General features: G+C 45.2%; 2 protein-coding genes across 4 annotated transcripts in view; both read right to left on the reverse strand.

Annotated features, from left to right (window-relative positions):
* Nucleotides 1-22,538, reverse strand: part of LOC309553410 (phospholipid scramblase 1-like) — an 814,575-nt gene that overhangs the window by 714,461 nt on the left and 77,576 nt on the right. The window contains exons 1-3 of one of the 3 annotated variants that reach the window (XM_082254597.1): nucleotides 18,517-18,825; nucleotides 5,386-5,439; nucleotides 3,527-3,554 (exon numbers count right to left, since the gene is read on the reverse strand). The exons of 1 other annotated variant lie outside the window; for it this stretch is intronic. In XM_082254597.1, coding sequence (XP_082110723.1) covers nucleotides 3,527-3,554; nucleotides 5,386-5,433 — 76 coding nt within the window. In that variant the 5' untranslated portion in view covers nucleotides 5,434-5,439; nucleotides 18,517-18,825. Of the gene's footprint in view, nucleotides 1-3,526; nucleotides 3,555-5,385; nucleotides 5,440-18,516; nucleotides 18,826-22,538 lie in introns of those variants that run through there. One more of the 3 variants, XM_082254596.1, reaches the window with a different exon arrangement.
* LOC309553400 (NACHT, LRR and PYD domains-containing protein 3-like) overlaps nucleotides 1-22,538 on the reverse strand; it is a 1,231,344-nt gene that overhangs the window by 527,121 nt on the left and 681,685 nt on the right. The window lies entirely within an intron of this gene.

Genomic DNA, 22,538 nt, shown 5'->3' on the forward strand with positions numbered 1-22,538 from the left:
TCCTCTACACTCTGTGCACCGGCGGGTCCCGTGGCCCCCCTCGAGGAAAACAGGTGGGGGAATTTGTGTGGCAGGGTCCATGATAATTCCAGTCACTTCCTGGATAATATAATTCAAAAATAAAAAACTTTTTTTTTTTTTTTTTTTTTAGACCCCCAGCGCCACAAAAACCCCTTAGTGTTACCTGCTAGGGATCCCTATCGATCGAGAGAGAGAGAGAGAGATAGACCCCCAGGCTCACCACTTGATGCTCAGAGTTAAACTGCAACAGGTTACAGCGCTGTCTTGACAAACAGGAAGTCTTTTGGCTGGCTGCCCAGGAAGGAGAGAGGCGGCTCCGCCCCTCTGTACGCCTTCCGGCGCCTCCCCTAGCTCCACGAGGTGTTTGGATCACCTCAAACATGGCCGCCCCCATGCTGGAGACACGAGGCTACGCCAAAATGGCGGCTCGTGCGATCCAGCAAAAAAAAAAAGGGCGGCGGCCTGTACTGAATAGCGGTGTGCTGCAGGGCACACAACACTCTCTCTGCATGGGGATATGGCGTGGTTGGCGGTACCGGCCCAGGCGGACCGCATGGCCATTCGGGAGGCCTGCTTATAGCTGGAGATCTGATTCAGGAAGGCAGTCTACATGTCCGTGGCTTCTGACTGGTAGGTACCTTATTCTTATCATAGTAAGATTCCCAGAATGCCACTGATTACAATCTTTTAAACATGTATACAATTAGATTGTTAGCTCTCAAACCAAGCCTCCTGGCTTTTTTGCACATAAAATCACACTCAAAGTAGGGGGATCTGTGTCATGTTATAGGATAGAGGGGGACTCTATCTTACCATACAGAGAGGGGCCCGCGTTCACCACAAGACCCGTCAGGGAAAAAGGGGGAACATATTACTCACCATACCGGAACCAGGCGGGCACCAACTCCTGACAGTACCCCTCTCCACCGGGGCGGGAGGGCTGTCGACCGATATGGACGCCGTGACTCATGGTCTTTGGCGTTTCAGCGAGACGTTTAACTCGCAGGGTCAGTCCCCGTCCAGTGGGACTGTGTCGCGGCCGACCCAGCGCGGAGCTATGGCCTGCACGCGCTCGTAGGCTGAACTGGGGTGACCACTGGATCTCAACATCCAGCCCGTCGCCCAGTTCAGCTTTCTTGCTTGAAGATCTCACAGGAACACTGGAGAAAAAAAGGCTGTCTAAAAAATATTTTAAGAAAAAAATCTTGCCAGGACCGAAGATCCCAGCAAGGTATCTAGGTCCTTACTCCTAACTAGACAGAAAATAACTGATTTGCTGAGGCAGAGAGAGAGAGGATATACCCTCTGGGACTGCCCCTAGGGTGTGGCCAGAGCTTTTTAATTTCCTGTCTAGTCCTGCTCCTGTGGAGGCAACATAACCCGAAGGTGGTGTATCACCGAGGACTACGTCTGTCAATGAGCGATAGAGAAAGTATCTTATATAGGGGTCTGTTATATGCATTCTGGCTGGCCAGGAAAAAGGGGCAGTGATCGTGCCCTCCCCCTGCTTCCTGAACCATACCAGGCCACATGCCCTTGACATTGGGAGGGTTCTTTGCCAGGAAAGGGGGGCAGTGAAGGCCTGTGGAAAGGCACCTTGTCCCCATGTTGTTGGGGACAGGAGCCTCATTACCACATTTATAACCCAGTGGATGTACAGGTCTGAAACTAGCCCTAGAGTTCCATGTCTTTTATGTTATTATAGGGTTGTAGCTTATAGGAAATGGGCCTAGACATGAAGCTTACAATCAATGCTACTTAAAGGGTTGTCACTCATTTCACAGGTCCTCTCTGTATGGCCAGTCAGTGTTTCATACCTTGGTGTCACAGTTACAGCACTCTGAAGGCACGAGAAGGTTGAGGACATTATATCCTTGGGTGTTGGTAACCCGGCAATCAATTCGAGGACCACAACATTCCCGCTGCTCAGTGGCTTGGTACATAAGTTGGCCATCAGTGCCAAACAAATCAAATGTACTATGGCTTTGGAACACACTTTTCCCTAAAATGACAGAATTATATAAGAAGAAGTTAGTGAACAAGGTCCAACGTCCTTGGGAATCTGCACAAATAGACGACACGTTCCTACATTCATCTGCTCTCCAATGTAAATTCACAGCCACCATATTTATAATCTAGACATCTGAAGATACACAGATTATAGCAAATGTTATGTCCTTTTTGGTAAACCCTCCTACTGGTGGGAGGAGTCAAGTACCAAATGGAGACTAGATCTCCACCTGCTGACTGGTTATAAAAATAATAAAATATTAATATGAAATATTCTTTGTTTAAACAGGACAAAAATATAATTCTGACCATAATACATGCCAGCAGGTGCAGTTAGCCAGTCTGCCACTAGATTGCTTTGCCCCACAATAGTATAGTAATAAGAAATTATGTAATTAGGTGTTGAGTCTCCTTTCTTACAAAGCCTCCCTGTAGTAATGTAATGGGTGGAGCTAGTGCTCATATACATGCCAGGGTGAGAGCCGCCTTAGGTGAGATGGGGCATGGGATCCAAACACCCCACCGCCATGCAGATGTAGTTTGCTATTGCAAAAGCCCTACAGAGGAGGAGAAAATCTAATACCAGAAGAGCTAGCTGTAGTTAGTTGTCCTGACTCATAGCATGGTCAATGAGGACTGGGAGCAGGATGGGCAGGCTAAGTGTTCTCTGACATGAGTACTGATGCCCTGGGACTGATCGTGATATTTGGGAGTGTGCCCAGCTGGGTAGAGCTACAGTATGGAGTAGGACATAGAAAGACAGACTGATATACTACAGAAGGCAGCTTGTTAATCTTGGCTAACAGAGAAGGATACTTCACCTTGTGAGTTTCAGGTTGAATAAAGCAGGATGCTACAGATTTAGTATACGGGAGATGAGCCCCAACACTGCTTCAGCTTGTCCACTTTTGTATATGGCAATGTTTGTCGAAGACAACCATCAGTATGTCAATGTGATGTGTCTCTGCCACCTTTGAAGATAATCAGTAAAGTGCGTAAACTATAACTTTTTTTGTAGAAATTCCTTTCCTTTAAAGGCTAATGGCTAATTCCTTTCCTTTAAAGGCTAATGGCCACGGATGTCGTGGGAAGGACTATGGCAAGGAGTAGGCTAAATATGGTGGAGTCGTTCAGCTATAGTAGTGGGTTGTTGTCCTACCCAAGGAGAAGCAGGGAAAAAGCTTGGGCAATTTGGCGCCAATAGATGGCCAATCAGAAGCCCCTTTACATATAAAAAAAAAAAAAAAAAACTTTGTACAAAATCACATTGTATTCCATTTAAAACAAACTGGTAATGGGTTATATCTGGAGATCTAATGACCTCAGGAGCAGGGATAGTTCTCTGTTAAATGTATCATTTCATTGAACATAAGGAAGAAACACTGGCTACATTTGTAGATGATTCCAGTAATTGGTGGAAAACTAATAGAGCCCCGTGGCAATTGAAGGAATAGGATTTTGTTGGAAATATTACAAAAACAAGAACAAAACTTACTTGTCTCTTTCACAGAGATCCCGTTGACCTGTTAAACAGAACAAAGATGAGTCAATAGCATATTCCTAAATACCATAACCAACACCAACATGTATCTATCATTACTGTCATGTTTAAAGAGGAATTTTATGGGTCAGGGAACAGAACCCTGGGAGGTGAGTTTACTGGAATGAGTAGATGGGTGCCTAGGGTGATGGGATGAGAGTCTGGGGTGATGGATGGGTGTCAGTGTTGAGTAGATGGATGCCTAGGGCTATGGAATGGGAGCCTGGGGTTATGGATGGGTGTCAGGGTTGAGTATATAGGAGTCTAGGGTGATGGAATGTGAATCTGGGGTGATAGATGGGTGTCGGGGTTGAGTGTATGGGTGTCTATGGCGATGGAAGGGGAGCCTGGGGTGATGGATGGGTTTCAGGTTTGATAAGGTGGGTTCCTAAGGTGATGTGATGGGAGCCTGGGGTGATGGATAGGTGTCTGGTCTGAGTAGATGAATGCCTATGGTGATGGGATAGGAGCCTGGGGTGATGGATAGGTGTCAGGGTTGAGTAGATGGGTGCCTTAGGTGAGTGGATAGAAGCCTGGGGTGATGAACGTGTGTCAGAGGAGTATATAGGTGAATAGGGTGATGGGATGGGAGTTCGGGGTGATGGGTGGGTATCAGAGTTGAGTAGATGGTTCCTAGGTTGATGGGATGGGAGCCTGAGGAGATGGATGGGTGTCTGGTTTGAGTAGATGAATGCCTATGGTGATGGGATAGGAGTTTGGGGTGATGGATAGGTGTCAGGGTTGAGTAGATGGGTGCCTAGGGTGAGTGGATAGGAGCCTGGGGTGATGAATGGGTGTAAGAGTGGAATATATAGGTGTATAGGGTGATGGGATGGGAGTCCGGGTGATGGGTGGGTATCAGAGTTGAGTAGATGGTTCCTAGGTTGATGGGATGGGAGCATGGGGTGATGGAAGAGTGTCAGGGTTAAGTAGATAGGTTCCAATGGTGATGGGATAGGAGCCTGGGGTGATGGATGGGTGTCATGGTTGAGTAGATGGGTGCCTAGGGTGATGGGATGAGAGCCTGGGGTGATAGATGGGTGTCAAGGTTGAGTAAATGGGCCCCTAGGGTAATGAGATAGGAGTCTGGGGTTATGGATAAATGTCAAAGTTGAGTAGATGAGTTCCTAGGGTGATGGGATAGGAGTCTGGGGTAATTAATGAGTGTCAAGGTTGAATATATGGATTCCTAGAGTGATAGTATGGGAGTCTGGGGTGATGCGTGAATGTCAGGGTTGAATAGATGGGCTCCTAAAGTAATAGGATGGGAGTCTGGGGTTATGGATGAATGTCAGAGTTGAGTAGATGAGTTCCTAGGGTGATGGGATGAGAGTCTGGGGTGATAGATGAATGTCATTGTTGAATAGATGGATTCCTAGAGTGATGGTATGGGAGTCTGGGGTGATGGGTGAATGTTAGGGTTGAATAGATGAGTTCCTAGGGTGATGGTATGGGAGTCTGGGGTGATGGGTGAATGTCAGGGCTGAATAGATGAGTTCCTAGGGTAATGGGATCGGAGCATAGGTGAGCAGATAGGTGCCGTGGATGATAAGAGGAGTGCCTGGGGGGAGGGGACTGGAGCCTGGGTAGAGGAGATAATGTATGGAGATGAGTAGACAGGTAGGTAAAAACTTACATCCCAAGTAATAAATCTCTCTAAGAGACACCCCTGCCTGACAGAGACTGCGACCTTATCTCAGGTTTGGCACAGAAAGTTCCACATAAAGATTTCTCATACAAACCAGCTGTTGCCTTAAATTCAATGTCTGGAGCTGTAATCTGCCCTCCAGACAGGTACTCTTTACATGTCTCACCTGAAGAAGATTTTCCAGTCCGGGTGGAACAACAGGAAATCCGGCCATAATACCCTGCAACATATAATGAAGATCAATCGTTGTTTAGGTTACACCGACTGGAATTTATGATTACAGCAATGCCCTGGTGGTCACCGGGACAGGAAGTACGGGATAAGAAATACTCAGAGGGAACAAAGATGTCCATGCAGACCCGACACTCTGTGCCAAAAGAAAAAATACATTTTGGTTTAAGATTAAACTTCCCCCGCTCTGCACTCAGGAATCTCACAAAAACTACTGAACTCCAAGTGTTAACAAATACATGAAAGAACTATAAATTAAAACATAATACACTGCTCAAAAAAATTAAAGGAAAATTTCAAAAACACATCTGATCTGAAAGGGGAAAAATATAATGCTGGATATATATACTGGTATGGACTGGGTAATGTGTTAGGATCTATACTGGTATGGACTGGGTAATGTGTTGGGATCTATACTGGTATGGACTGGGTAATGTGTTAGGATCTATACTGGTATGGACTGGGTAATGTGTTAGGATCTATACTGGTATAGACTGGGTAATGTGTTAGGGTCTATACTGGTATGGACTGGGTAATGTGTTAGGATCTATACTGGTATGGACTGGATAATGTGTTAGGATCTATACTGGTATGGACTGGGTAATGTGTTGGGATCTATACTGGTATGGACTGGGTAATGTGTTAGGATCTATACTGGTATGGACTGGGTAATGTGTTGGGATCTATACTGGTATGGACTGGGTAATGTGATAGGATCTATACTGATATGGACTGGGTAATGTGATAGGGTCTATACTGGTATAGACTGGGTAATGTGATAGGGTCTATACTGGTATGGACTGGGTAATGTGTTAGGGTCTATTCTGGTATGGACTGGGTAATGTGTTAGGATCTATACTGTTATGGACTGGGTAATGTGTTTAGGATCTATACGGGTATGGACTGGATAATGTGTTAGGATCTATACTGGTATGGACTGGGTAATGTGTTAGGATCTATACTGGTATGGACTGGGTAATGTGTTAGGATCTATACTGGTATAGACTGGGTAATGTGTTAGGATCTATACTGGTATGGACTGGGTAATGTGTTAGGATCTATACTGGTATGGACCGGGTAATGTGTTAGGGTCTATACTGGTATGGACTGGGTAATGTGTTAGGATCTATACTGGTATGGACTGGGTAATGTGTTAGGATCTATACTGGTATAGACTGGGTAATGTGTTAGGATCTATACTGGTATAGACTGGGTAATGTGTTAGGGTCTATACTGGTATGGACTGGGTAATGTGTTAGGATCTATACTGGTATGGACTGGGTAATGTGTTAGGGTCTATACTGGTATGAACTGGGTAATAAAAATTCAGCCAAGTGCTCACTCCGAAGGGGAAGACTGACGTGCTGCTCTCCTCAGGCAGGGAACTCCAACATGGGTACATAAGAAAAAGAGAGAAAGGAGGCGCAAACACCTAGTGCATTACCCGTGGTCACTCTTTGTAAAATTTTAATAAAATGCCAAATGCATACTCACAGACATGAAGATAATAAAAGCGTGTTACAAGAATCCACCATACATGAACTGGAACATGTCCTTGAAGTCAGGACCGCTAACGTGTTTCGGAAGTCAAGCCCCCTTCCTCAGAGCTGTTCTGTGAGTATGCATTTGGCATTTTATTAAAATTTTACAAACAGTGACCACGGGAAATGCACTAGGTGTTAGCGCCTCCTTTCTCTCTTTTTCTTATGAACTGGGTAATGTGTTAGGATCTATACTGGTATGGACTGGGTAATGTGTTAGGATCTATACTGGTATGGACTGGGTAATGTGTTAGGATCTATACTGGTATGGACTGGGTAATGTGTTAGGATCTATACTGGTATGGACTGGGTAATGTGTTAGGATCTATACTGGTATGGACTGGGTAATGTGTTAGGATCTATACTGGTATGGACTGGGTAATGGGTTAGGATCTATACTGGTATGGACTGGGTAATGGGTTAGGATCTATACTGGTATGGACTGGGTAATGTGTTAGGATCTATACTGGTATGGACTGGGCAATGTGTTAGGATCTATACTGGTATGGACTGGGTAATGTAGTAGGAAAGAAAGGATGCCAAATTGTTTGATGGAAATGAAAATTATCACCCTACAGAGGGCTGAAATCAAAGTGAAAAACAAATGATGCAGCAGGCGAGTCCATTTTGCTGAAATTTCATTGCAGCAACTCAGAATGGTATTGGTAGTTTGTATGGCCCCCACATGCTTGTATGCATGCCTGACATTATCGGGGTATGCTCCTAATGAGACAACAGATGGTGTCCTGGGGTATTTTCTCCCATATCTGGACCAGGGCATCACTGAGCTCCTGAACAGATTGAGATGCAACCCAACGGTGTGGGTTGCACCGAAACATATTGTCCCATAAGTGTTCTATTGGATTTAGGTCAGGCGAGTGTGGGGGCCATACAATGGTATCAATTCCTTCATCCTCCAGGAACCGGCTGCATACTCTCACCACATGAGGCCGGGCATTGTCCTGCACCAGGAGGAACCCAGGACCCACTGCACCAGCGTGACAATGGGTCCAAGGATTTCATCCCGATACCTAATGGCAGTCAGGGTGCCATTGTTTAGCCTGTAGAGGTCTGTGCGTCCCTCCATGGATATGCCTCCCCAGACCATCACTGACCCACCACCCAACCGGTCATGCTGAACGATGTTACAGGCAGCATAACGCTTCTCCAGACTCAGGGTGCTCAGGGTGAACCTGCTCTCATCTGTGAAAAGCACAGGGTGCCAGTGCCAGTGCCAGACTTGCCATTTCTGGTGTTTAATGGCAAATGCCATTCAAGCTCCAGGCAGTGAGCACAGCGCCCAATAGAGGACGTCGGGCCCTCAGGCCACCCTCATGAAGTCTGTTTCTGATTGTTTGGTCAGAGACATTCACACCAGTGGCCTGATGAAGGTCATTTTGTAGGGCTCTGGCAGGGCTCATCCTGTTCCTCCTTGCCCAAAGGAGCAGATACCGGTCCTGCTGATGGGTTAAGGACCTTCTACGGCCCTGTCCAGCTCTCCTAGAGTAACTGCCTGTCTCCTGGAATCTCCTCCATGCTCTTGAGACTGGCAATGGCAATGGCACGTATTAATGTGCCATCCTGAAGGAGTTGGACTGCCTGTGCAACCCCTATAGGGTCAAGGTATCGCAGAATCTCTGATTTTGCCTGCAATCTCAAATCGCATGTTCGGGTGCCATTCATTTTCAATGGCACCTAAAACGCTGTGTGGTTTTTCCATGATCGAGTGATACATCTCATGGGAAACCGAACTGCTCGAAGGCTTGTCACCAAAAAGTAGCAGGAGCTTCTTTTGGGGTTTACGGTGATTGCTGCACAATTTAGCACACGTATAACAAATTTAACATACATGTTTCCAACACACAATCCTCTACAAAATCTTCTAAGTGCCCCTTATTGCCCATTAGGTATTTATATGGTGCCCTTGTCTCATAAGGTAGTCATATTTTAAAAAAAGGTTTTGAATGTCCTTTAGCCTCCATAGATGAGAAGCATAGGTCCAAATCCTTGGAACCCCGACTGGGCTCACACAAAGGGGTGGTTAGGTTGCATACGTGTTCCTGGGGTAACCTGATATCAAACCTCCAGCCAACTCACTAACAGCGGCACCGCCGAGAGGTGTTTTCCTCCTTTTTAATATGTGTTTGGCGCCGCAGAGGGCGGTATTTTATTAAAAAAAAAACCTGACCAGCAGTTGTAACCCCTACCTATTAGGGAGTACCACCTCAACAGGGCAATACAACATAATAATTACCATGCAGAAGTTCAACCAAATTAAAAACAATACAACATTTTAACAAAGTTAAAAACACTTTACCACCACCTGCTTACATCTGTATTATTACTACTGACCCCTGCACTGTGCACTATGCACTACTGACCTCTACACTTTACATTACATACTACTGACCCCTGCACTGTGCACTACATACTACTGACCTCTACACTGTGCATTACATACTACTGACCCCTGCACTGTGCACTATGTACTACTGACCCCTACACTGTGCACTATGTACTACTGACCCATGCACTGTGCATTACATACTACTGGCCTGTGCACTGTGCACCATGTACTATTGACCTCTACAGTGTGCATTACATACTACTGACCTCTGCACTGTGCACTATGTACTACTGACCTCTACACTATGCATTACATTCTACAGATCTCTATGTACTAGTGACCTCTACACTGTACATTACATACTACTGACCACTATGTACTAGTGACCTCTACACATACTACCAACCACTGAACTCAAAAAATTCTGCTGACCCTCATCATTACTTACTCCAGTCATTTGAACTCTGCATTACTTACTACTGCCTCTTTCACTCTGTGTCACTTAATTATGACCTGTGAACTCTGCTTTACATAATACTGATTTCTGAGTTCTGCGTTACATACTACTCACCCAACAACTCTCATTTACTTACTCCGGAATTCTGTGCTACCGACTCCTCACCCCTGCACTCTGCATTACATACAACTGACCTCTACACTTTGTTTTACACACTAAAGACCTCTGTACTGTACATTACATACTACTGACCTCTGCACTCTGTTACTTACTTTTAATCCCTACCAATTGCTTTACATACTACTGACCTCTAAACCTACTTACTCCTGACCACTATACTCTTCATTACATTACATCTACTGACTGCTGCGCTCTGTGTCACTTACTATTGACCTCTGCACTGTGCATTACATACTACTGACCCATGCACTAGGCATTACTAGGCATTACTGATCTCTGCAACTTGCGTTATGCACGCCTGACCTCTGCACCCTGAAATACATACTACCAACCACTGAGCTCTGCATTCAATACTACTGACCTTGGCCCTTCGTGTTACTGACACCTGACCTTTGAACCCTGCCCTACTTACTACAGTCTCTTGCATCCTGTGTTATTTACTCAAGACCTTTGAAATCTGTGTCACATACTACTGACCTCTGTGTGCAGACTCAACCAGGACAGAGGCTTTTGGAGAGGACTGGGGGCAAGTCTCCTACCCACTGACTATGGGCCCTGGCACTTGAGGGAGCTACAAGCATTTAAGGAAGATGTTCTTGTATATAATACAAGAGGACATTATTACATTTCACAATCAAGAAAGCCATGATGGTCTCTGCCAACTTGAAAATCAGTGAACAGATGTACAGTATGTGAGAAGAAAGCTGGTAAATAAGATTTAAACAGCCCTGTGTCTTCTTTAATACTGTGGCCGGATAGTCTGAGGTGGGGTGGGGTTTGGTATGTGTTTATTGTTAAGTAGGTCTTTCTCAATGTTCTATTGTCTCTGTCTCTGTCCTATCTCTTGGAGATGAGATTAATCTGATGACCACTTTAACTTGTTATCAATTTATTGTGGGATGTTATATATCTGTTGATTAACCTACTGTTTAATTAATTTACTGTTTAATTAAGATCATTGTTAGCTGTTAATTACTGTTTACAGTTTGTATTGTTAAGGTAATATGATCAGGAGGGGTGTGTCCTCCTGTGGGGTATAAAATAGGGATCAATCGATTATCGGCAAAGCCGATATATCGAGGGCCGATATGCACTTTCCCCGATATATCGGAATCGGCCCCTGAGGTTACCGATATTGCCGATATTTCAGGAAAGTGCTGTACCGGAGTGATGGCTGCAGCTAGAGGCCTCACCCCGATACCGGCGTCCATAGCCGATAGCCGGCTGTCTTGTAATGACAACCGATGCGGCTGAGAGGCCACTCGGCTGTCATTACAAGGAGCGGGAGGAGACCTCATATCAGTGCCTCCAAGATGCCTTATCTTCCTCCTGTGTCCGCATGTGCACTGTACATTACAACTTTATTTCTCGCTTAGATTTTACCTGTTTGTCATAACATTTCTATGTAAACTTCACGATCTTTACACTTATTATGGTTGATGTGTACTATGCTTAAATTCAATAAATTGTTTGGAAAAAAATAAAATAAAAATTGATCAGACAGGAGATAGAGAGATGAATTTCCATCTGCATATGATGTCAGTTTACCCTCATCAGCTCTAATTAACTAAATTTTCCCATTGTCCCCTTAACCACTTAAGCCCCGGAAGATTTTACCCCCTTCCTGACCAGGGGGTATTTTGCGATTCGGCACTGCGTGACTTTAACGGACAATTGCGCGGTCGTGCGACGCTGTACCTAAACTAATTTGGCGTCCTTTTTTCCCACAAACAGAGCTTTCTTTTGGCGGTATTTGATCACCTGTGTGATTTTTTGATCACGCGCTATAAACAAAAAAAGAGCGTAAATTTTGCAAAAATAACAATATTTTTCCCTTTTTTTTTATATGAAATTCCCCCAAAAAAAATGTAAAAATCAAAATTTTTTAAAATTTTCGGCCAATTTGTTTTATGCTACCTATGTTTGGTAAAAAAATCGCAAAAAGCGTATTTTGATTGGTTTGCGCAAAAGTTATTGCGTTTACTAAGGGAAAGATTTTTGTCATTTTTGTTGTTTTTTTTTTAACGCGTAATGGCGGCGATCTGCGATTTTTTTTGCGGTACTGCGACATTGCGGCGGACAGATCGGACCCTTGACTGACATTTTTGACACTTTTGGGGTTACCAGTGACATTTCTACAGTAATCAGTGCTATATATGCACTGTTACTGTAAAAATACACTGGTAGTGAAGGGGTTAACTTTATTTGAGAGGGAGGGGCTGTGTGTGTCCCTAGGGGCGTGATTCTAACTGTGATTGGCTGTGACTTCAGCTGTATGCTACATAGTAGATCCATATGATCATCTCTCATACAGAGGGGAGAATGACAGGCAGCTTGTTTACACAAGCTGCCTGACTTTCTCCCTCTCCCCCGCCGATCGCAGAGTGGCCGGCGGACATCGGGTTCGCCGGTCACACGCGCGGGGGGGTCCGTGACCACGCGGGAGCGCGCCTCCGGCGGCGCGCGCTCGCTCCCTAGACCCTCACAAGCTAGTGACGTAGCCCTACGTCACTTTGCCTGTGAGGGGCTGACCGCCGCCGTAGATAGTCGTGCGGCGGTCGGCAAGTGGTTAAATATGATTTTATTTATTTATATAATAACAGGTTTATGGGTGAGAATGACTTTGCAGAAAGGCGTTGTTAGTCGTGGTTTCCTGCCTTTGGAATGTCTTGTTGTGATAGTCTGTATAATGTGCAGCACCGATCGGTGTCACTCGGTCACATGATAAATGTTGTGAAGTATAGGATTGTACAATGGGAAAAGGATGTAGAATGTATCCCCCAATCAAGTTCTATGCAATGTCGGTTCTTTTCCTCAGAGTGTATTGTATTGTTTATTGCAGTCTCCGAGACAGATAACACGTCCATCAGTTTATACACAGAATATTATAATAATCTGTATAACAATATAGATATAATAATAGTAATATAATAATATAACGATAGCAGGATTAATAATAATGGTACAAAAAATATTATTATTATTAATAACATCAACATCAACATGAGTCCCTTCATAGCCCTGAGCTCTTCCTCTCATCACCTTAGCCAGTTTTTCCCTGGATATAAATATTTTCCTTCATTTACTAAGATGTGGGAAAAGCTGATTGGTTGATCAGCAAATCTTTTTGATTTTATAATGTTCCCTGGATTCCACCTGTCCTATGACAGCTTCATAAACTGGTTTCCCTTTGAAATGCTGCAGATCCGCCCTGAAGTTCTGGATCCAAATGTAGTATTTATAACCCTCAGAATTTGTGCTTTTCTTTAACAACAATCTCCTTTTACTTTGTAACTTTTCTCTTGTAAATAAACATTTCCCCACAAGCAGAGGTTTTTGGTTTCTTTAGCATTCATTTACATGGGAGTCCTGGGTTTGTGAAACAAATGGCATGATGGGACAAATTTACCCGGGCTCGGTTCATGCTCTGTCAAAAATCAATGGCTCAACTATCAACCCATCCCCCATGACAAGGTCCTTGGTATAATCCTGGACTCTGAACTATCCTTTCAGCCACACATCCAGTCAATGTCCGAAGCTTGCCACCTCAACCTCCGCAACATCTCCAAGATACGTCCCTTCCTAACCAATGATACCACAAAGCTTCTAATCCACTCCCTGGTCATCTCTCGTCACGATTGCTGCAATTCCCTCCTCATTGGCTTTTCTTTAAATAGGCTCCTCCCCACTTCAGTCCATCATATACGCTGCTGCCAGGCTCATCCATCTTACAAACCGCTTGGTCTCTGCTACACCCGTATTGCCAATCCCCCCATTGGCTGCCACTCAACCTACAAATTAAATTCAAGATACTAATCATAACTTATAAAGCCATCCATAACCTGGCCCCCAGCTACATCACTAACCTGGTCTCAAAATACCACTCAAATAGTTCTCTTTGTTCCTCCCAGGACCTCCTGCTCTCTAGCTCCCATGTAACCTCTTCCCATGCTCGCCTCCAGGACTTCTCCCGAGCCTCTCCCATCCTCTGGAATGCTCTACCCCCATCTGTCTGACTATCTCCTACTTTGTCCAATTTCAGACGGTCCCTGAAAACACATCTCTTCAGAGAAGCCTATCCCATACCTGCCAACTGTCCCGTTTTTCCCGGGACAATCCCGGCAAATAGGAGCCTGTCCCGCGTAATTTACATTGTCCCTATTAATCAGGGACAATGTAAATCATTAAAAAAAAAAAAAATTTTTTTTTTTTTTATTTTGTTCCACACAGTGTCGCTCTCACCCCAGCTATGTGTTGTTGTTCTGGTAGCAGGTTGTCTCTCTCTCTCTGTGCCCGCTCACTCTTCCCGCCTGTCGCAAATTTAACGTGTCACCGAAGGCAGGGTGTCAGCATGGTGCACTTTTCGAAATCCGCCAGCAGGGGGAGGCAGAGCACCTTTCAACAAGCTGACACTTTAGAATTGCAGGGAATTGTGATGAGAATTTTAAACTTTAGGCAGATGTAGTGCAGCTGAATGGGGGAATTATTCCAACTCTGCTACTTTGGCCTCAAGTTTTCAATTCCCTTTTCAAATTCCTGTAATTCTCTCTTTATGAAGTAGACCCTATAATCTGATAAGTAGGCGGAGATTAATTATGCAGAGTGGGCGGAGCTTCGGGGAAGTGGGTTTGGTAAGTAATTGATAGCTGTGCTGCAAAGTGTCCCTGGAAATTGTTTTCAAATGTTGGTAACTATGCTATCCTGCTCCCACCTAACAACTTTACTTTTATTTTCTCCATCAGCACATCCCCCACAGTTATTACCTCTTGTATCTCTTGACCCTCCCTCTTTGATTGTAAGCTCTAAGGAGCAGGGCCCTCTGATTCCTACTGTATTAAAGTGTATTGTATTTGTACTGTCTACCCTCAAGTTGTAAAGCACTGCGTAAACTTTCAGCGCTATATAAATCCTATATAATAATAATAATAAGCTAACGTTCGAGTGCAGAATCCACCCCCCATGGAAGTCAATGGGAGCCAAATGTTAAATTTGCCCATTTTCTGGGCTAATAAGCAAGGGTTTGTGAAAAAAAATGGCATGGTGGGATGGGCAGTGTCCTTGGGGACAACAAATCTATAAATTCCATTTTGTGGAGAATTGAAGTTTCAATAATGTTTAAACATTAAAAAGTTACATTTCCTAAATAAAATTCCCATTAAATCCCAGGCTAACAGTCATCAGGAGCGGATCATATCAGATTTTATTTTTTTTCCGACGCTCACTGTGATTAAGGTAGATCTACATTATTGGACAATGTGACTGATGGTGGATTTATATTGTAGGACATTTGTTAGGGGCTGGGGGGTGAATTTGTAAAAAAAAAAAAAAAACCTTGTCAAAAAGTGTTTGTGTGAGTTTTCATTTACTTTTCACTTTTGTTTATGAATGATTGGGGGTACTCACCCTTTTTTTTTTTACATAGAACAAAAGAGAAATTTCAAGTAGATAACAAAGATTACAAGCTAGGTACATACACTGTATTGTCCAAAGAATTGGGACGCCGGCCTTTACACGCACATGAACTTTATGGGATCCCAGTGTTAGTCCGTAGGGTTCAATATTGGGTTGGCCCACCCTTTGCAGCTATAACAGCTTCAACTCTTCCGGGAAGGCTGTCCACAAGGTTTAGGAGTGTCTATGGGAATGTTTGACCATTCTTCCAGAAGAGCATTTGTGAGGTCAGGCACTGATGTTGGTTGAGAAGACCTGGCTCTCAGTCTCTGCTCTAATACATCCCAAAGGTGTTCTACCTGGTTGAGGTGAGGACTCTGTGCAGGCCAGTTAGGTTCCTCCACCCCAAAAACGCTCATCCATGTCTTTAAAGACCTTGCTTTGTGCACTGGTGTGCAATAATGTTGGAACAGGAAGGGGCCATCCCCAAACTGTTCCCACAAAGTTAGGAGCATGACATTGTCCAAAATGTCTTGGTATGCTGACGCCTTAAGAGTTCCCTTCACTGGAACTAAGGGGCCAAGCCCCAACCCCTGAAAAACAACCCCGCACCACAGCCCCTAAACCTTGTGGACAGCCTTCCCAGAAGAGTTGAAGCTGTTATAGCTGCAAAGGGTGGGTCAACTCAATATTGAACCCTAAAGACTAAGACTGGGTTGCTATTAAAATTCATGTGCGTGTAAGGGCAGGCATCCCAATACTTTTGACAGTATAGTGTATTTTGCATAATCACTTCCAATAAGAAACAGGGAAGGTTATTCTAAAATAAGACAAGGAAAGGAAATCTGCAGGGAATGTTTCCCAAATAACATGTAGAAAACAGACTATGGGTAGAAATTAAAAAAACAATAAGCAGAGAGGCAAATATTTAAACAGGGTCTTCCAAGATCCCTAAGCAGCCAACCTATTCACCCCTCTTTGTGTCCATAAGCCCCTTGTGACAAACTCACTTTTGGAGGGGACTGCAGGCTAACCTCTTGCCTACTGACTATGGGCCCTGGCTTGTGAGGGAACACTGCTCTTTGTGTGGTGTATGCTGAGGGGACCCTTGGAGTAATGTTACTTTGGCTTCAAGTCCACATCTCCCCAAGACACCCAGACTCTGGGACTCTAGGCCTAGAATCCATGTTAAAGGCCTAGCTGCCTATTGCCAATAGGGGACTGCTCCGCTCAGTCAGACTCATGGCAGATACTAATGTCATCAGCTCAAACACCTGTCTTCCACACATTGTTGATTGTGCTGATTAACTCACCTATTGTCTACTGTGGGGATGTGTTTACACTTATAATAAAGTGTATTGTACTTCATGAGCTTGATGACGGCAAGTCTGCTAGTTAAGTAGCTCAAGTTAATGAAATCACTGTCATCTATTAGTTGCTAATGGAAAAGTAGAGTACTGTTTGTGTTGGTTGTTCCTTAGATATGTTAATTATATTTATGTACACAATCTCATCTGCATATGATAATGTAGTCAGGCCCCTGAGCTGGTGGGGTATATATTCGGTTTGAGTTTGTTCAATAAATGTTCCATATCTTATACAAGCTATTCTCGGCTGGTTTTGTATGGGGGCAGCTAGAATATCTGATATCTATGTTTAAGACTGAAGGAAGCGGTATTCTGGTGGAAGGGGGGGGGTCTCTGTTACACCTGTAAATTAAAAGGAGCACAAGGAGGAAGGAGGCAAGTAAGTAAGTCCACCTCTGCATCAAAAGGCACCCATGAAGGGGGCTGCTGACTAAACCCAACCTAGTGGCGGAGAGGAAGCTGGGGAGAGAATGATACAAGAAATCAAGAAAGATGAGGGGGGAGAAGTGAAAGAGAGAAAGAGAAAAAAAAGGGGGGAGGGCGTAGTAGGACAGTGGAGAGGGATACTTGGGGATACCACCATCTGCTATCCCCTTCTCCTCCTGTGAGTCCAGAGACACCACCCTCTTAGTGGAAAAAAAATTGACCTCAAGGGGAGAAGGTCTATAAAGAATTTCCATACCCTGTTGGGGTCTAGGAATTAGACGAAGATGAAGACCCTTGAAAACGTGTCCAAAATGCCCACATCTGAGAGAATTTAGAAATATTGTTGTGTGGATCACCTCCTCCATCTCAACTATGTGTGTAATCCTTTGAATCCATTCCTTCATAGAAAAAGGTCAGGGTGATTTCCAACAGACTGGAACCCAAAGCCTAGCAACTGTTTTGTAGTATTGTCAACAGTAAATGGCTTCAAACATGCTTTGGGCAAACAGATCTATACTCAGACAAAAAGTTAACAAAAAATAAAAAACAAAGACAATAAAAAAATAAATAAATGGGCAGATTTGATGGTCTACTTGGTCTTTTTCTGCTGTCACTTTTCTATGTTTTTCTGTATGTTTAGGTATGCTAAGGGGAGTGAGGAAACCGCAATTGTCATATCATGAACCTTACACCGGAATAGTTGAAGCACCGGATAATACCATCATATATAGAGGAAGGAACCCACCTCTTGATTGCACCTCCAGCAACCTGTTAGAGACTGTAGGGTATTCATCTTTTATTCAGTCACATGGGTAGGGCAGGATCTTGGAATCCTATTATTGTTAAAGGGGGCTTTAAGGTTCAGATAAACCCCCCCCCACCGACTCTTTTGCACAACCACCAGGCCAGGGTTTTAGTGAAGAGGCCCTTGTCCTCATCGACATCGGAACAATGTGCTTTGCCAGGGATCCCCCCTGGCAAGATACCCCCAATGTTGAGGGCATGTATGGGCCTGGTATGGCTAGGAAAGGGGGGGCTGTACCCAGGTTCCATGCTCATATAAGGGATTAGTACGTCCACTTTAAGCTGGGGGTATTTCAAACCTCATGATATTTTTCTTAATCTTTGATTTTAGTTCTTAATTATATCTTTTGGCAGAATGTTTGTTAGTCATAAAGCTGCTCATACACTTCCTGCCGGCTGAAATATATCAAATCGATTCTTCCATCTTCGCTATACACCCCAACCCACAAAATAAGAAACATTTTAGCCCTACGAAGTGCCCAGGTATGGGGTCATTGACCCCTCCTGCGTCCTCCTAACATATAGAAGATTTCATAAGTCTACTCTATCCTACCTCTCCGATGTACTGGGGTGACCTCTCCCCTCCACTGTCTGCTGTCTCTCCTCGGTGGTCTGATGTCTCCTGGTTGAGTCTCCTCCGCTCTCTGCTGTCTCTCCTCTGTGGTCTGATGTCTCCTGGTGGAGTCTCCTCCACTCTCTGCTCCCTCTCCTCTGCAGTCTGATGTCTCCTGGTGGAGTCTCCTCCGCTCTCTGCTGTCTCTTCTCTGTAGTCTGATGTCTCCTGGTGGAGTCTCCTCTGCTCTCTACTGTCTCTTCTCTGTAGTCTGATGTCTCCTGGTGGAGTCTCTTCCACTCTCTGCTGTCTCTCCTCTGTAGTCTGATGTCTCCTGGTGGAGTCTCCTCTGCTCTCTTCTGTCTCTCCTCTGCAGTCTGATGTCTCCTGGTGGAGTCTCCTCCGCTCTCTGCTGTCTCTCCTCTGTAGTCTGATGTCTCCTGGTGGAGTCTCTTCCACTCTCTGCTGTCTCTCCTCTGTAGTCTGATGTCTCCTGGTGGAGTCTCCTCCGCTCTCTGCTATCTCTCCTCTGTAGTCTGATGTCTCCTGGTGGAGTCTCCTCCACTCTCTTCCTATCTCCCTCTTCTTCTGAGCTGGAGACAAGTGTGTGGAATGACAAGAAAAACTAGAATAATGTAACCTGAAACTATTCTGATTGTGACAAAAGAACCTTAAAAACCAATATAACACTCCAACTTCCTGTTACAGAACACCACTGACACCCGGCATACAGGACAAGAGAAGTGGCACTGTGCGTACTCCATACACACAGAATATACACAAGAATAGATACTGAATGGGAGATAGAGAGATACAAAGTAACATTGTTTTCTTTCAATATGTTTATTCAATATGTTTATTAGGTTTTGGAATAACAGAATTGCAATGAGGTTTGTAAGAAAAGCCAACATTTACTACATTTGGTTTCAAGTCATAACTACCTCAAAAAGCGACAATGGGGTATAATAAACAGACAATATGGAAAACATGGAAAACATAACCAAAGAGAGAATAAAACAGTGAGTTACCATAATGAACAAGTTTTTAATTAAAGTTTTTAATCTTTGGTAACGTTCCATAAGCAGCTCTTGTGTGGTGATTCCAGAAAAAATACTCCAAAAAATTAGAAAGGGTTAAAGAAGGAACAGAGTAGAAAGTTGAAGAAAGTGGAAGAAGAGGAAGAAAGACACCAGGAGAGGAGAAGATTATACATCTAAGAGAAACCATTTAGAGGGAAGAAAACAGTGTCCAGATAGGGCTGTGTATGTACTTGGTCCAGGGATCCCGAATGTGATCAAATTTCTGAACCTTATCTTGGAGGATGCTCACTGCTTACTCCCGAGTCGTTATCCAATGATATATCTGTTTTGCTGTCAAAAGGGAGACTGGAGGGCCATAGTTTTAAGATCCCTGCTCTAGACGGTGGGTGCACAGAAGGGGAGAGGACAGTGGAGGATGGGTGCAAAGAAGGGGAGAGGACTGTGGAGGGTGGGTACACAGAAGGGGAGAGGACTGTAGAGGGTGGGTGCACAGAAGGGGAGAGGACTGTGGAGGATGGGTGCACAGAAGGGGAGAGGACAGTGGAGGGTGGGTGCAAAGAAGGGGAGAGGACTGTGGAGGATGGGTGCACAGAAGGGGAGAGGACTGTGGAGGATGGGTGCACAGAAGGGGAGAGGACTGTGGAGGGTGGGTGCACAGAAGGGGAGAGGACTGTGGAGGGTGGGTACACAGAAGGGGAGAGGACTGTGGAGGGTGGGTACACAGAAGGGGAGAGGACTGTGGAGGGTGGGTACACAGAAGGGGAGAGGACTGTGGAGGGTGGGTACACAGAAGCGGAGAGGACTGTGGAGGGTGGGTACACAGAAGCGGAGAGGACTGTGGAGGGTGGGTACACGGAAGCGGAGAGGACTGTGGAGGGTGGGTACACGGAAGGGGAGAGGACTGTGGAGGGTGGGTGCACGGAAGGGGAGAGGACTGTGGAGGGTGGGTACACGGAAGGGGAGAGGACTGTGGAGGGTGGGTACACGGAAGGGGAGAGGACTGTGGAGGGTGGGTACACGGAAGGGGAGAGGACTGTGGAGGGTGGGTACACAGAAGGGGAGAGGACTGTGGAGGGTGGGTACACGGAAGGGGAGAGGACTGTGGAGGATGGGTGCATGGAAGGGGAGAGAACTGTGGAGGGTGGGTACATGGAAGGGGAGAGGACTGTGGAGGGTGGGTGCGCTTTAGGGGAGAGGACTGTGGAGTCCTCTGCACTCCAGGACAGACCGTTGTTGATGCTTTTATTATTTTTCTAGCAAAGTGGATCCCCCCCTTTTCCCATCCCCCACTGTGTCCGGGTCTCTGTCATGCACCCACAGCAGGACAAAAGACAACAAACTTTTCTTTCCATCGTGTGTAGCAGCAATTCTACAATTTTTATTTATTTATTTTGTTTAGAACTATAAGTAATCTATATTTGTATCTATATATATTGTGGGAGATTAGCTCACAGGGATCACCTTTCACAGGAACTTAAGGCCAGCACGCAGGTAGTTTCTTTAAAGTCTGGTGGATTGCCAGCTTTATTTCAGCAGAGGTTTGCAAAGATACAAAAACAACAAAACAAAATAAATCCTTGCCGTCCGGCACTAAACTAAACAACGGTTATCCTCACTATACAGTGTGGGGCTGGTCCTCATCACCCACAAAACACATAGTAAAGCAAACCTGTTCTTTTGAAAGTCCACACACAGCTCCTCTCTCAGATTCCCTCCTGAGTCTCAGGCAGGCCAGAGCATTTCTGTCCTCTTTTCCTGTTAATTTAAAGTCCACCTGAGCATGGACTCAGGTAACTCACAATCTCTGGACCGGAACCTAGCCTGTCACAGAGGCTGGAAAAACCCAGGCCGGATTCCGGTTCAGTCTCTCACCACAGAACGTATGCGAGGTGAAATATAGCGATTATCCACTATCTCACCTCGCATACCGTCACATATCCTCCCCCTCTGCTCAAGCGCCGGCGATTGAGCAATAGACCCAATCATACAGTGAATGCGGGAGAGGGCATCCGCATTGTTTTGGAGCTTGCCCGGCCTAGGCTCTACTGTAAATTTGAACGGCTGTAGAGCCAGGAACCATCTTGTCACGCGGCCATTTTTCTCCCTGTTGTCACACATCCACTTTAGGGGAGCATGGTCAGTGACCAACTTAAACGACCTCCCCAACAAGTAATACTTCAGGGAGTCCAAAGCCCACTTAACAGCAAGACATTCCTTCTCAACAATAGCATAGTTTTTTTCATGCTTGTTTAGCTTTCGGCTCAGGTATACAACCGGGTGCTCCTCACCACCTCTGTTCTGGGATAGTACAGCACCTAGGCCCACCTCGGAGGCGTCAGTCTGTACCACAAATTCCTTTGTGAAGTCCGGAGTCACCAGCACCGGCAGTCCACAAAGGGCCTGCTTTAACCTCTGAAACGCCTCCTCCGCTTCAGGATTCCATTTGACCATGACCGACCCTCTACCCTTCGTTAGGTCAGTCAGAGGGGCGGCAATGGTGGCAAAGTTAGGTATAAACCGCCGGTAATACCCCGTAATGCCTAGGAAGGCCCGAACTTGTTTTTTGTTTACCAGTTGGGGCCACTTTTGAATTGCCTCAATATTATTGGTCTGAGGCTTGACCAGTCCCTGACCAATAACATACCCAAGGTATTTGGCCTCCTCCAGGCCTATGGCACACTTTTTTGGGTTGTCCGTGAGACCTGCTTCCCTAAGGGAATCTACCACTGCTTGTACTCGGGGCAGATGCGAGTCCCAATCTAGGCTATGGATGACCACATCGTCCAAATAAGCAGCTGCATATGAGCGATGTGGTCTCAAAGTTTTGTCCATCATTCTCTGGAAGGATGCAGGGGCCCCATGCAGACCGAAAGGCATCCACTTGTATTGAAACGAGCCCTCAGGAGTGGAAAAGGCAGTCTTCTCTTTGGCTGATTCAGTTAGGGGTATTTGCCAATAGCCTTTCGTTAGATCTAGGGTTGT

The sequence above is a fragment of the Pelophylax lessonae genome (assembly GCF_965119305.1).
Source record: "Pelophylax lessonae genome assembly, chromosome: 4".
NCBI classification, from domain to species: domain Eukaryota; kingdom Metazoa; phylum Chordata; class Amphibia; order Anura; family Ranidae; genus Pelophylax; species Pelophylax lessonae.